Raw genomic sequence first — 14,361 nt, forward strand, 5'->3', positions numbered from 1 at the left:
GCAGGGGGGGGGGGGGGGGGGGGGGGTTGGAGACAGAGACAGGGCAGGACCCGTAACACAAACGATCGGCAGGCGGGTAAATAGCCATGGTAACGCAAGATTCAATTCAATAGATAGATGCCATATGTGATATTGACGCCAGTCCCAAACCACGCAGAGCCCCATTGATGCATGCACGACTCCCGCGCCCCCTCTTCCCTCTACTCGTCTACCCTGATCTTCATGCCAAACTCATTCAACGTATTCACGTATTCGTCACCTAGCGTCGCCGGCGTCAAAATACCACCTCCCAACCTCCCAGCCTCTGTCTGGTCAAGCCTCCCCCTGAGCATCAGCTTGGCAGCAGCGCTCAGCGTAATGGCCGTCGCAGCATAGCCACCATGAGCGACTTCTAGATTGGCGACTACCTTTTTCCCATCTTCGGTGCAGCCTACGCCACGGTAATGCATAAAGTCCTTCTTCATGCTTTCCCTGGACGGTCCCTGGCCCGGGCTGGGAATCACCATCTTGAAGAGCGGCTCGACGACCCATCTTGTGAGGGGAAAAGCGAGTAAGATGGAGATGGAGGTAAGCACCACCTTCTGAGCGAGACCAGCAAAAAAGCTTGGTGCGCGCGCGTACTCGTTGAACCGGAACCGGGGGCCGTATTGCAGTGTCTCGTCGCCTGAGGATTGGTAGAGGCCCCATGAGCGGTGTGCAATGCATTCATCAACAGGAGCCATCAATCCGGTGGTTTGAACACCGCCCAGCTCGGGAATCATCTTCAGGCCAACAAGACTATACGGAAAGCTTCCTGCAGGCGGCGCGGCAACCTTGTCCGCCTTGACCGGCGACAGCGAGTACGGATGCATTGATTTCGCTAGATGGCTGAGCGAATAGTTTTTGAACAGCTCGAGCATGGTAAGCGAGGTGCCGCCACTAATTCCAGACTTGAATCTGTACAGCGTCATGATGGCGCGCTCGCATGCAGCATTGTACCGCTTGCGCACCTCTCGCGCAAGCACGTACGCCATGATGTCTGCAGGAACAGAGTCGAGGCCGCACTCTGGAATGATGATGGTCTTGTTCTTTTGGGCAAGCGCATCATACTTTGCAATCATGTCGTAGATCCAGGGCACCTCGCCCGTTGAGTCGAGGTAGTGCGTGCCGTTGTTAACGCAGGCGGCAAGGACGGGCTCGCCATAGTGCATAAATGGGCCTACAGTTGTGATTACGAGTGTAGTCTTTTTGGCAAGTGCGTCGAGTTGGGATTGCTCGAGCTCGCAGGTTTCGATGGCTGGGCAATCGTCAGTTTTCTTTTCTTTTCTTTTTCCTTCTCTCCGTCACATGGTTTTTTTGTCACCACGGAACATTTTCGTCACGTACCTGGCTCTTTGCGATCGGGCCTCAGTTCGGACAATTCCTTGACAACACCCTGTAGCTTCTTTGCATTGCGTCCCGCGATGGCCCACCTGAGGTCATCAGGCAGATGTGTCGTGATCCATTCGGCGACGAGTTTGCCCGTGTATCCAGTGGCTCCCAGGAGCACCAACTCGTACTGGCGCGACTCTTGAGCCATTGTGCTGTAAAATTTATTTACTTTTTTTTGGCTTCGAAACAGGAAAGTTGAATGGATAAATGATGGGAATGAAGTGGTGGAGGGAGGTGGTGTTATATCAACAGGAGCAAATTTCACATTCACGACGACTACTGTCATCGGACATGACCCTTCTTTTGGTACTCTCTGAGGTCATGCCGAGGTAACCAGGCGCCGGCATGGGCGATGTCATCCCTTTTTTCGCAGCGCATTCTTCTCAACAGTACGACGCAAGCAACGAATGCGATGTCCTGTGTGAATATACCAAAGTCTAGCGACGCGATGCACGATATGGCTGTGTGCAGGACTGCTCGAAAAAGGGTAAGCTGAGGGGTGTGTCCAAGTGTACCTGGCAACAATGGTCCATGTCACAAGCGGTTAGTGGGCTTGGCACACAGATGTTGGAATCGAAGAATACCCCTCCGAATCGACGGGCAGCAAAATTCTCCTCACCGCTGTCCATCTTCTTCTTCTCCACCAGGGTTGTCACGATTCCGATTGTGTGTCAAACAAGATTTTGCGGCTTTTGCGCTTGTTCTTACCGGATTGGCTGCAGCGCATACAAAGAGAGCTGGGTAACCTGGTCAGCAAGCGCGGTTGGTGGAGACTAGAAGATGTTTTTTTCGATTCAACAACCACCCATTGCCTTGCTGTGTCGCTAACTTGACGGCCATGTGTAGGGCAGCTAGAATGGATCTAGTGTGCGATTTTGAGTGGCTGCCTGCAGGCTTCACATTGTTCGTGTTGCGCAAGACGATAGCTGTAGAAATATAGTAAGAGCCACGCGTTCAACTTTATCGTCTGCGGAGAGAGAGAGATACATGCGCACAAAGGCTATCGAACGCGAATCTCCCCGAACATGATGATAAAAAGATAATGATTGGCAGTACCGGCACCTGCCCGATTTTCGCATCGCACTCGTACGTGTTTTGCATGTTGCATGGGCTGGCATTGACAGTTCTGCGGAGAATGTACCTGAGACGGCATCACGATACTAAGTATGCACCAAGGACTGGGCATAGCTGCGGTAGCTTCCGCTGTCTTATCTGCACACCTCGAGTGGCCATCCGGCATCCAGAATAGGTCATCAGACTCGAAAGGTTATTATCAATGTCGTCTGCCGTATCACCTTCCCCTTGCAAGACTGCGTATGCACATTGGGAAGACTCTAGTACCACCCTGGACATAGTAGTCGGGACCCATAACAGAAGCACTTTAAGGCCCCGGTGCTACATCTGGAGAAGCGAGCGCAGCATAGCAGAGCGGCCTGGCTGAAACATGTTTGTCTTTCCGACTCACCACTGAGCGACGCGGGCAAGTCACATGTGCACACCCGCGCAGGGTAGCTGGACACGTAGTGAGGTACAGTAAGGAACTCTGAAGACTGACTGAGCTTGTAGGGCTGCGGCAATTGGGCAGGCTGACGGCATATACATAGAATACGATCAGACGGTACGGACCCAAACTGGACTCTGTACCCACTTAGTGCCCCTCCCCCAAGCACCTGTCACGAGTTTCCGGGGTTGGCGCGACTGCCTGTCGAGTGTGGCTGCTGCAGGGTAGTGAATGATCAATGATCCGCCGGCCAAGCCACTAGCGTCCGCGTACTTAAACCACGGTCCCCGCTCTGTCTACCTGACCATCTTCCCAACTTATGAATCGCGTCGACGAGTACATTCGTTCCTTTACTTCGAAACACGACACCAATGGCCGAGACGTGCATAGTCTGCCTCGGCGATCTCGTCCCCCGAGACGACGGCCCTACCGCCACCGTACCACCGCTCGCGACCAACTCCCTTGAGAATAGTGCTGATGTCCCAGCCGGACTCCAACACGATGCCAAGAACAAAGACGTGGTCGTATCCTCTGTCAAGGACGAGGACATGGTAGCACATTTGCTTCCATGTGGCCACGACCTGCACAATGACTGCCTCAAGCCTTGGGTCGAGCGAGCGAACAGCTGCCCTATATGCCGAGCCAGTTTCAACATGGTCGAGCTCAGCGCATGCGTTGGAGGTATGTTTGTCCTGGATACTATGGAGCTCTGCAGTCATGACGTTGTTTTCGTTGCCTGGTAGTAGCCTGGCTACTGGCTAAATGGTCAGTCGAGCACAACACAACTTCTGCCCATCCTTATGCTATTGCGCCGCATCACATGGATTCGAAACGACGAATTGCCGGCTGACATTTGTATAGGCCCTAAGATTTCCGAATATACCGTCCAGGACAAGCAGCAAGTCGCAGACATCGATCCATCCATGATCATCGAGGAGGACTATACCCTCGAGGATGATGGGAGTTATGATGCATGTATGGTCTGCGATGAGTTTGGTGACGCGTCACAACTCATGTACTGCCACAGCTGTGAGCAACTATGCCATGTCTTCTGCGCCGGGCTTGACCGGATGCCCTCGCGTGGCCCCTGGTACTGTCAGGGCTGTGTCGAGAACCCCAGTTTGCTCGAGGCTGCATCCAGACGACGACCTGCTATCCGAGGCCCTGCTGCCTGGATTAATGGTAGAAGCCGTGTGCCCCGCCACAATCAAGCCCCTGATGAATGGGTAGGAGTCTGGCAAAGCGTTTGGGACCGCCTACAGTTCGACATTGAATTTCCCTTTGACGAAGAAGAGCAGTCTGAGAACCAGTCTGACGTTACGCGCCGCGAGGATCGCAGATGGGAGGAACGCATGCGGGTAGCGCGGCGGGCAGGAGCAGGCAATCGATTCCAGATGGTCACTGATAACGTTGTCACTGGCAGACGCCGCAACTCCAACCTAACAGCACAACCCATCAACCGAACACTACATCGCGACCCGCCAAAGACGCCAAAAGATCCCGAATCACAGGAAGAATTACGCGCGTGGAACCAGTTCGAGAAGGCTCGCGAACAACTCGCCCAGGCCGAGGCACAACCTGCACCTAGTGTGGCGAGCACAAGCAGTCGACGGGCACGCAAGCGGAAGTCTATTGATTCTTCTGCAGAGTCGGAGCCTCGCGAGCAGAAGCCAGAGCGCAAGCTGAAGCGTCCTCGGACACGTATGCATGTGGACAATGGTGAGTCGTCAGCGGCGGCGGCTCGTCGCAATGCCGCTGCGCATGCGCCTGCAGCTGCTGTGGCATCATCGCCACCAGCTGCAAATGGCGAATCATCTGCCCCTGCTCCTGGCTTCTTGCAATCTCTCTTGCAAGAAGTCGAGGTGGATCGGTTTGCCGAGCGCGATAAGGAGATTGCCGCCCCTCAGCCTCGGCGCATCATTGTTGAGCGTGCTTGCTCGCCACAGCACTCATCACCAGGACTGTCTCCCGTCTATCATACGCTCCCTGGCATGACGACACCGCCACCTTTGAATCTTACTCGCACTGCGTCACCTGCGCAAAAAGAGGCCCAACTGTCACCCACTTACTCACCATACTCGCCCGCAGACGATGATCGCGCTGGTCGCCGTAAGCTCGCGCATCGCTCTGTTGGTCTTAGCAGCCCGCCCCGCTCCAAGGATTCGTCACCTATCCGTCCATCACTTTCCTATTCGACCAAGGCTGAACTGCAGCGCATGGTAACTGCAGTCTTGAAGCCGTTGTACCTAAAAAAGGAAGTTTCAAAACAGGAATACACAGACGTGAATCGCGATGTATCACGCTTGCTGTATGAAAAGGTTGGCGAGGCGGGCGCGGATGCGCTTGCTGACCAAGATACTCGGGAAAAGTGGCAGAAGATGGCTAGCAGCGAGGTGCACAGTGCTATCAAGGCATTGCCACGCAACCAGGCTGGAGCACTTTCGCCTGCTGCCGAAGACTCTGCTTCATCGTCTGGGTAAGGAGTTGTTATAATTATTATTATTATAATTATTTTATCGTTACTACTGCTACTGCTATTTTTATTTCCACTGCGCTGGAAGAGGGCGTGGGGGAGGGGGGGTTCTTTTTTGTCCTAACTGGCGCACCATGACGGTGTGTCATGGGGAAGTGGGGTTTAGTCCAAAGCGAGGTCTCATGATACCACTGGGTTTTTGACTTGATTTGTGCTCTTGCTTTTCTTTTGGCATGCATGGCGTTTATTCGGTAGTAAGCGTAGTAGATATGATGTAGTCGTTTTTTTTCTCTCCCCTTCCTTCCTTGCGTCGAGAACGCAAATGAATATTATTTGAGGTGCGGCAAAACATTTGCCAGTAATCACTTTGTGCATGCAGTTTTGGTTCTAGCTACGAGGTGATGTTATGCATATATTTCGTTGAATGAAGGGGTTGGACTTGCTTGATGCAATTCCAGCAGAGCATTGCACATCTTTTCTCTCGTGCACATGTCATGTTTGACTTGCTTTGTGATTTGTTATGGCTAGCTCACAGTTTAATGGTATTCTTCCTTTTCGTTCTCAGGTCTTGATTGCTGAAACGCGTACTCACATCCATCCTCTCCTTTGTTTCTCTTAGTACTCGTTCCTCCGGTACTCATTCTCCCCATAGCCCTGTTGCTGGTATCCCTGCTGTTGATATCCATGTTGCTGGTGTCCCTGCTCTTGATATCCCTGTTGCGGATACCCCTGTTGATAGCTTTGGTATTGCTGTTGTTGCTGTTGTGGCGGTGGAGGATAATTTCCACCCTGGTACTGTGGTGGAGGTGGTGATTGCTGGTGATACGATTGGGGCGGAGGAGCATACTGCTGGTCTGGTCTATACTCTTGATGCTGTGAAGCAGGAGGATGAGGAGGTCTTTGTTCGTATGCCGCACCACCCCCACCTATGTTCTGCTGCACAGGGCTCCCCACGCTGACATTCTCGTTGCCAATGTCGTCTGGCACGCTGATTTTGACGTCGGGGAGGTACCGCTGGACTTTTTGCTCCACCATGGACTGCACAAACACCCAGCTTTCGCGCTCGAAGCGACGGTGACCACCGTTGACGACGCCGAGAATGCTCTCGCGGAGTGTCTCTTGCACTTTGCGGACAAGATCGCGGATCTTGCCGAGGAGCTTGGCTTTGATGTCGTCGCCAAAGCCGCGGTCTGCATTGGGTTCTGCGTCGCGGTCGAGCTGCGAGTCGAACGGGTTACCACCGAGGATTTTCTCCAGCGGCCGCTGGAACTGGTCGGGCAAGAGTTCGAAAAGCTGTTTTTCGATTTGTCCAAGTACCTTGCGGAACTCGAGGCGTACTTCTCGATGTACCTTTGCTAGTCCTGTGCTCAGTTTGTCGCTGATGACGCGTGAGAAGCCACCTCCACTACCGCCGTTGTCGCCATCGCGACTCGACTCGTCGAAGCCTCTAGCAGATCCTTCGTTTCCGCTCTTCTTGTTACCGAAGAGGCTCCCAAGACCCTTGACCAAGTCGCCTACTTGCTCTGCGATCTCGGCTTTTGCACCTTCACCCAGGTCCCTCGAGCTGGTGTTTCCACGCAGCCAGCGCTTGATATGGTCCAGCGCAATACGGGTGAATTGCTCAGCAATAGGCGCATGCTGCGATCGCAACTTTTCACCCACCACCTGCTTGATCTCAGGGCTGATAAGTCTAGCCTTTTCTTCTGGGTTTTGCGACGCCTCTTTGATAGTGTTGGACAGCATGCCGAGGAGACCTCCGATTTCGAATCCTTGACCACCTCCACCGCCATTAGACCCATTCCGGTTTTCCAAACTACCCTGCACTACGTTCAGGGCCGAGGACAAGAACCCCCTTGCTCCAGATGAAAAATCCACATCTTGAGATCGGGCTTGATCCGGCGCCCCTCGATTGCTATTTCCCTGGGTGAGTGCAAATATTTCACGCAAATCCCCACCTGCCTCATCAGAAATCTGTCCAAAGCTGCGGGTCAACTTTGCTATTTCGTCTGCAAATGGCAGTGACTGTCCGCCGTACGCATCAGGTGCTGCATCACTGAGATTCCACGGGCCGCCCGACGATGAGCCACGATTGCCATGTCCAGAAGGTGAGTCTTGATTGAAAAGGGAGCGAAAGGCATCCACGACTTGTGTTTCGAGGCTATCGATTGTTTTTTGTTGGAAATCTTCTAGTTCAGACGCAATGCGGGGTTGGATCTGGGGCGCCAGCGAGTCAACGTATTCGTCGACCTTTTGCATCAGGACTTCGGGGAGGCCACGAGAAGACATTCTGAAAAAAAAGGAAGAACGCTAGTGTCTTCTTAGGTATATGTTCATAGAGTCTTTGAGGAGCGATTAATGAGGCGATGTTGATGATGTAGGTGGGGACAAAAAGATAGGAGTGGAGAGGCTGCACGAAACGTGGCTGGGGACAAGTGGCGCTGTCATAGGTGGGCAGGAAGAATGACGTTGTTACACAGGGTTAAGTGCTAATACTTCTCTAAGCTCGATCTAGGTTAGAGCAAGTAGAATAACGTAACTGGACAGCGCATGGGCTCTCGCTCATAGGATTGGTTCGCGACATAGCGTCTGCTTGGCTCTTGGCGAGTCTCCAGTATTTACATATTTCTTATATCGCGTGAGGTTCAATCTCCGAGATGCAGTAGACTGAAATATTGGCTATGAAGCCTGTTCACGAGCATGAATCAACACTGCTCAACCCGGGAGCCGAGTATGGCAATTTGCCATTCGACCAATTTGTCCTAGTCAGTGTATTCACTTTATTTCTGTCTGCCATCTACTAACGCGATATGCAAAGACTAATTGGGATGTCGATAAAGCGGAAGAGAACGATCAGGAGCAGTGGAACGACCTTGCTTCCAGATGGCTGTCGATGAACCATATTAATCGCAGTGTGGGTGCCTTGTTCACGACGAACTGCATAAAGTACTGCAAAATGTGCTAAACTAAGATTTGCGTTAGCCATACTGGAGAATGTGCAGTCACACGGATAGTCCTCCTCCCGATGCGCCATATCTGCCACCGTAATCGCGAGTTCAGCGTATATTGGCTCCCCACCAGACGATCACCGAGCGCAATCTAACCCAGAAATTCCTGAGCCGTGTCCCTTACCCAATCTGGATCCGTACTTGTTATGCGGTTAAACTTGACACTGCTTACCAGGAAATGTTCGAGTGCGGTCAAGCAGACTTTGGGCCGGAGATTGTTCTTGAGGACGAGAGTCTTTATGGTCAATATGGGCACGACTGGACAAGGGTTTTCCTGCGTCTACCTCAACTCATAGACATTGTCGTCCATTACAACGATGGGCACCCGGAGAATGACGAAAGCCAGCTTGCAGTCTCACCACCAAACGATGAGGCGAGACTGCCGTTGTACAACGCAGTCATGAAGTCCAAATCTATTCACTTCCTTTTTGACGAGGAGGCACTGCAAGAAAAATTGGTCAAGGTGCACTTTCTCGACATTCATGGACAGTCGGTTTGGTACAACAAAATCAGGCCAGAGCACATCCGAGATTTTGAAGCAAGTCCTAGCGGAGGCCATCTGTCAGGGCACCTCGAGAACTGCGGGGGTGATCCCTCTTCATTGCATCCAGGAACGTTACTGTATGCTGAGGGATGGAACATCGTTCCGATAATTCGTGTACAGAGAACAACCCTATGAATTTGCGCAATCTTGGTATCCCACACTCTTCCCGCAGTTCCTCGGTAACTCAGTCAGCATTACTAGGGTACGGTGGAAAGAAAGTGCTTGGGAAGGTTGTGCTAGGCAGTGGATCTCCGGTTGTCTCGGACTCGCAATACCTCTCGAGTAGCACGAAACACTGGTAGTAAAATGTGTAAGCCAGGCTTCTTCTCATTGGCAATTGACCACGAAATGCACGCCAATGTAGGCGATGGATCTTCGAGCGTCCATTGTCCTAAAGGCAAATTCCAACACGTATGCTGCCCTACCAAAGCTATGCCGAAGATTTGCGAATGGATCGGTGCTCCAGAACGGAGCGTTTTCGGTTGCAGTGGTGAATGCGGCAAATCGCAATTCGGACTAAACCAGAACACCTATATCGACCCACTCGGGAAAGCATCGTGTATATTTGGCACTCGTAAGCTTTGTTGCGACTCTACCCCAATCGTATATAAATGCGACTGGACTGGATGCGATTGGACTGCGGACGAAAACCGGCATTGCTCATCTGATGAGGTCAGTGTTGCGACACGGTATGATCAAAATGATGGAGACACCTGAAAAACTCAAACAGGTATGCGCAACGACGGTCAAGGTGGTACCAAGACGCATCAGCATTTCAGATCCTTCTGTTGCCCGAAAGACGACCCCTTCGAGAACTGCCAATGGCCCAATGACCCTGATCACTTCATGGCAAAATACCAATCTCCAGTCTCTCAATATGCAAATTCCAAGGAAGACTATTGCAAAGAGATTGGCATTTTCCGCAGCAAGCATTGCTTGGACGGGCGACTGATGGTTACACAAGCTCAAACCACGCCACCAAACCTTGGGCTTGACAATGAAATGTCCGTCTGTTGGTTAGGCGATGGGCTCTCTCTGGATAACACACTTTGTTGCTCGCCTCCATCACGATTGACGAAGGATTGGCCAGTGAACCCCGCCTACCTTTGGAGCGATGCGTACGATGACAAGAATGACAAGAATGACGGTGTCACCTGGCAATGGTCCAATAACTTTGATAACAATCACAAAGACACGACCCCGGACAATCTGGGAGTCGACTATGGTGACGACCCATACGGATTTGTCATGCTAGACGGGCCCCCTGGATCGATTGCCAAACAGTTCGGCAAGCAATTCACCTTTTTGACCGACGAGGAGCCGAAGAAGATAGTCTCGCGGACATTTGTTACGACAAACCAGTCAGTCATTGATGCCACCTTCGATCACACTAATGTATTGCCACTAACAGCAGGATTGTAGATATACTCGACAACTAACACCTGTATGGGTAGATACTATATATAGCAGGAGTCTTGCGTTGGCATAACGCATAACAAAGAGAGCGCCTTACTGACACATGGGCAACATAGACACTCTCCTAGCATGCTAGAGGTGGGGGCACCTAGCGTGTCAATGGGATTGTCGCCTTCTTGATTGCGCAACAACGACTCACCTTCCTACAATAGCGCTTTGGCATCAGCGCCTTCCTGGTCAAATTCCTGATTTGGAGTCTAGCCGTCTAGACTATCCGGACCGTAGTCAATGGGAGTGATGCCATTTCCTCAACCATTGTTTCTATCGTCTCTCTACTATCGCCGCTCATAGTATACATAGAACAAAATCCAACACGTTCGTACATAACTCCAATTTGACATATGATAAGTCCATAGAGCCCTGCGCTGTTGCCGTCCAGTAACAAGACCAGATAGGGATGATCTCCGCCAAAAACATGGTCTGTAGAAAATTTAAAGTCAAGATTCAATATCATAGTTCGCCCGGAGAACACCGGCAGGTCCGTGACATCGGGTACATTATGATAAGGAAATTCTGGATCTGACTTGAATCCTGCTCGGATGGGCAGTACAGCCCCTTGTATGGTGAGTATCGCGTTTTCGATGTATCCAATCTCTTCTGGTCCCACTGGTGTGTAACTGAAGTCCACTATTTTACGCCTTTCAGTATGAACTCGGTGGTGAGGTACATAACTCCACGCGTGGAAGCCCAGGACCAGGTTGGCAATGTCGATTCCTTGTAGGGTTGACGGATTCCTTTCCACTGTAAATCAGGAAGCAAGGTGTTCCGCCACATACCTGCAAGATAGATATCGGTAGGCCGCAGTTCCGCCATACGCTGTGCCAGTGCTGAAATCGCAGGCAGCCTATCGCTTTGATGGGTCAAATTCAGATCTGAATACTGCTCTACGGTACTATGCCATGCGATTTCTAAGTCGGTTGATTTTGCGGCACCAGACGAGAAGAAGAAAGGCAGGAGGTTGATGGCATCAGCGCCTAGAATGGATTCCCGTTTTTTCTCCTCATGCTCTACTCGTGTTGTGCGGCAATCCCAAACAATCTCATAGCAACTGAAGCGCAACATCCGTGGCGAAAGCTGGCCTTCTTGGAACGCCCAAGCACGTAGCAGCAGTGGTCAAGTCGTGCGATTGCGAGTCCCATATAACATACAGCTGTCCTTACTGATACATTCTCGTACAAAAATGTCGGAGGTTCCGAGCCTCACAGGCTTGGACTCCTCTCTGAAGGGTCGAAGACCCTCGTCACTATTGTCAGCACCAGTTGCAGCTATCGTGAAGAAAGCATTCTCATACATGTTTGCCATAGTGGTCGCTGCTTCCATCCAATCAGCCTCGTTCCCTTGAATGATGCCTGCAAGGCGTTTAGCGGTCTTCTATCGTAGTTTGGGGTCTAACATACAGAGCGCATCAATCCACAGGAATCGAATGCCCATTTTCAGGCATACTTTTGCGGCTTCGGAGAAAGTTCGAGGGACTGTGTCCAAGTCAACACCTTGTCGTAGGTCGCTCTCAGTTGCGCTTGTTAGTTGAAGAGTCGGGCCTTCGGGGCCCCAGCAATGACTCAAACAAACATATCACTCCACTGAAAGGAACGAGGCAGTGTCTCGTAAAGTCATAGTTGTCTGATTCAGTTCGAGGCATCTCTTGGGAAGCTTGCTCGGGATGTTTGTGCAGTATTTGTGGTGCGCTAAACAACGCTCCAGAGACTTGATGTTCTCTTGTAGCGCATCATCAGAAGTGGCGTCTTCAAACCATAACGGTTTACTAAAAAGGTTCTATTGTCCTATGAGGCTTCCCAGCATGCCGGTTGAACTGCTGTCTTCACTTTATTAGAACTCAAATGCTACGGTAAAGTCGCATGATCGATTTGTGAGACATGTACGTTTCGCACTCAGCAATTCCAGCATAACGTCATTCGATGAAAAAGATGCATACTCTCTCGTCAATCGTACGTCCATATTGGTCACCGGATCGTCGGATGAAATGTTGCTGACAACTATGTAGCTATTACTATCTTCGCGGTTGTCTCTTTTCCACGCTGTGACCATTTTGAATACTATTGCACATCGCTGGCAGCCTTGATCGCTTGCTTCACGAAAAACAGTGATCTAAGCTTCCAATTGCTTATACCTGGACTTCGGTGTTTCGCCAGGGGTGTGGGACTTGAGCTCGAAGAAGGCACCTCCCGTCTTTGACCGCTTGCAACAGATGCATGTGCTAGAGTCCGCGGAGTTTTTGGCTTTCTCTAATTTATTCATTATGGGAAGCGAAGTTGGTGTACAGATTGATAGAAAATGGTCAGTGTTTGTTTGTGGGTGGTGTAACCTAGATACGATGCAGTCCTGGCGGGGTACTCTATTGAATTCCTCCGTCGAAACAAGATAGGAGATGCAAATGCACAGTGACGCAGCCAAATTGTCAGTTTAGCCGCGCGACGCTCAGCTAAGGTTCAAAGACACGCTCGTGTCGTCTAAAAGTCAGCATTATCAATGACTGTATGAAGAGCAAGGGAAGACATAGCGAAAAAACTAAAGCCCAAGGCGTTGATGGCATTTGTGCAGTATCGATTAGCTATTAATTTCAACAAAGCCAGAGACATATTATTGCGCGGTCTATTCGCCTCTATAGCCTAACAGAGCTTGAAATTATAATGCAGTTGCTCTCCCTAAAGATGATCAGTATATCTAAACCCTGAAGGGTAGGCTCAACCAACTTTGCACATACTACGTAAAGGCAGGGCTAAAGCAATATGCGCCAAGGTTCTCTTTGTACCTAGATCTTTATCCGACTCCCCTCGAAGCAAAGTTGAAACATTTATAAGTCTAGACTCTTTCGACACAGAGTTGTGATCGATTTCCGTTTGCTTATTCCGAGGAGGGAGGATGGGGTTGGCAGCCTGCCCTCGGAGACAACGCACTAAACCCGAAGAATCCATTGGGACCACGAGAACCGGTGTCCCAATCTGGCAGCAAACCTTGCAAGGCAACTGCAACAGTACGTTACCTTGTTTCCCTCCGCTTCGTGTTTTCCACCCATCCTACCTGTTACTATTTGCTAATACACAACCCAGAACTCCTAAGCAATGTGATGACAAACGCAGAATACTTCAACGATCACAGAGCACCCACTGAGGACAACCCATCCTGAATCCCCTGGGACGCAGCAGGATGGAATCGAGACAAGGAATTCAGGGAACACGGAGATCCGGGCTGCCAGCGCCTGACGCAATATGCAGGCACTCGACCTTCGACACGGCGAGAACAGCGCAGACGACCACAGGGACTGGTATCACAAAAGGAACTTGGCACTGATCCTCGTCAACGCAAACGCAAACAACGTCAACTTCCCCGGTAGCAACTTCGCCTCTGGATCTATCCCCAATACTAACACCACTACGCACTTGGCGGTCAATCACCTAGATAGTCGTACTCGCCCGTCCTCCGAGACGCCGCTGTCGCCACTTAGAGCCTTAGTTAACGCAAACCGCATCAATCCAGAGATAGGCTATTGGGCCTCGTGTAAAAAAAGACAGCTTGGCTAAAGACAGTGCAAGCAAAAAAGCAAAAACATACATACGACAGCGGGGATTCGCTAGTGGTCACCCACCTAACTACTAATCCGCCGATTTCAAGCTTGTATAGGCCAGATCGAACGGGATGGCTAAATTTCTTGAATCTATGATCGTATGTGCCATAATAATCAAGATAGGTTCATCAGATGCGTGGATAATCGGTATTTGTGGACGAGAATTCTCGAAAGCGCCCACGTGATGTTATCGATATACCAAAAGCTTGGCACTATCCCACGGATAGAACATGACTACTCCCACTTTTGCCTTCGCTGGAGAGGCTCCAACTAAGGAGCTAGCAAACAAGTAGTATCCAAGTTTTACTTTCACGCAGACCTCTAGTGATTTAATAATGTGGGTGTAGAGGTAGTTTTCTGCAATCATAT

The 14,361-nt window shown here is 50.8% G+C and overlaps 7 protein-coding genes across 7 annotated transcripts; 3 read left to right on the forward strand and 4 right to left on the reverse strand.

Moving 5' to 3' along the window:
• Positions 1-200: 200 nt before the first annotated feature.
• Positions 201-1,558, reverse strand: COCVIDRAFT_114498 (hypothetical protein; the record flags this gene model as incomplete). The annotated part of the gene is made up of 2 exons (XM_014695317.1): positions 201-1,276; positions 1,366-1,558. 2 exons carry the CDS (start codon positions 1,556-1,558, stop codon positions 201-203), a joined length of 1,269 nt encoding a protein of 422 aa, XP_014550803.1.
• Positions 1,559-3,282: 1,724 nt separating this feature from the next.
• Positions 3,283-5,391, forward strand: COCVIDRAFT_20819 (hypothetical protein; the record flags this gene model as incomplete). The annotated part of the gene is made up of 2 exons (XM_014695312.1): positions 3,283-3,592; positions 3,773-5,391. 2 exons carry the CDS (start codon positions 3,283-3,285, stop codon positions 5,389-5,391), a joined length of 1,929 nt encoding a protein of 642 aa, XP_014550798.1.
• A 608-nt stretch (positions 5,392-5,999) lies between these two features.
• COCVIDRAFT_114493 (hypothetical protein) lies at positions 6,000-7,670 on the reverse strand (the record flags this gene model as incomplete). The annotated part of the gene is made up of 1 exon (XM_014695318.1): positions 6,000-7,670. The coding sequence occupies one exon, from the start codon at positions 7,668-7,670 to the stop codon at positions 6,000-6,002; it is 1,671 nt and encodes a 556-aa protein (XP_014550804.1).
• Positions 7,671-8,062: 392 nt separating this feature from the next.
• Positions 8,063-9,068, forward strand: COCVIDRAFT_31535 (hypothetical protein; the record flags this gene model as incomplete). The annotated part of the gene is made up of 3 exons (XM_014695319.1): positions 8,063-8,146; positions 8,200-8,295; positions 8,565-9,068. 3 exons carry the CDS (start codon positions 8,063-8,065, stop codon positions 9,066-9,068), a joined length of 684 nt encoding a protein of 227 aa, XP_014550805.1.
• A 597-nt stretch (positions 9,069-9,665) lies between these two features.
• Positions 9,666-10,355, forward strand: COCVIDRAFT_31536 (hypothetical protein; the record flags this gene model as incomplete). The annotated part of the gene is made up of 1 exon (XM_014695320.1): positions 9,666-10,355. The coding sequence occupies one exon, from the start codon at positions 9,666-9,668 to the stop codon at positions 10,353-10,355; it is 690 nt and encodes a 229-aa protein (XP_014550806.1).
• A 681-nt stretch (positions 10,356-11,036) lies between these two features.
• COCVIDRAFT_114537 (hypothetical protein) lies at positions 11,037-11,471 on the reverse strand (the record flags this gene model as incomplete). The annotated part of the gene is made up of 1 exon (XM_014695321.1): positions 11,037-11,471. The coding sequence occupies one exon, from the start codon at positions 11,469-11,471 to the stop codon at positions 11,037-11,039; it is 435 nt and encodes a 144-aa protein (XP_014550807.1).
• Positions 11,472-14,179: 2,708 nt separating this feature from the next.
• COCVIDRAFT_114519 (hypothetical protein) lies at positions 14,180-14,359 on the reverse strand (the record flags this gene model as incomplete). Its single annotated transcript, XM_014695322.1, has 1 exon — positions 14,180-14,359. The coding sequence occupies one exon, from the start codon at positions 14,357-14,359 to the stop codon at positions 14,180-14,182; it is 180 nt and encodes a 59-aa protein (XP_014550808.1).
• Positions 14,360-14,361: the final 2 nt, after the last annotated feature.

This window comes from Bipolaris victoriae (genome assembly GCF_000527765.1).
Source record: "Bipolaris victoriae FI3 unplaced genomic scaffold scaffold_166, whole genome shotgun sequence".
Lineage (NCBI taxonomy): Eukaryota > Fungi > Ascomycota > Dothideomycetes > Pleosporales > Pleosporaceae > Bipolaris > Bipolaris victoriae.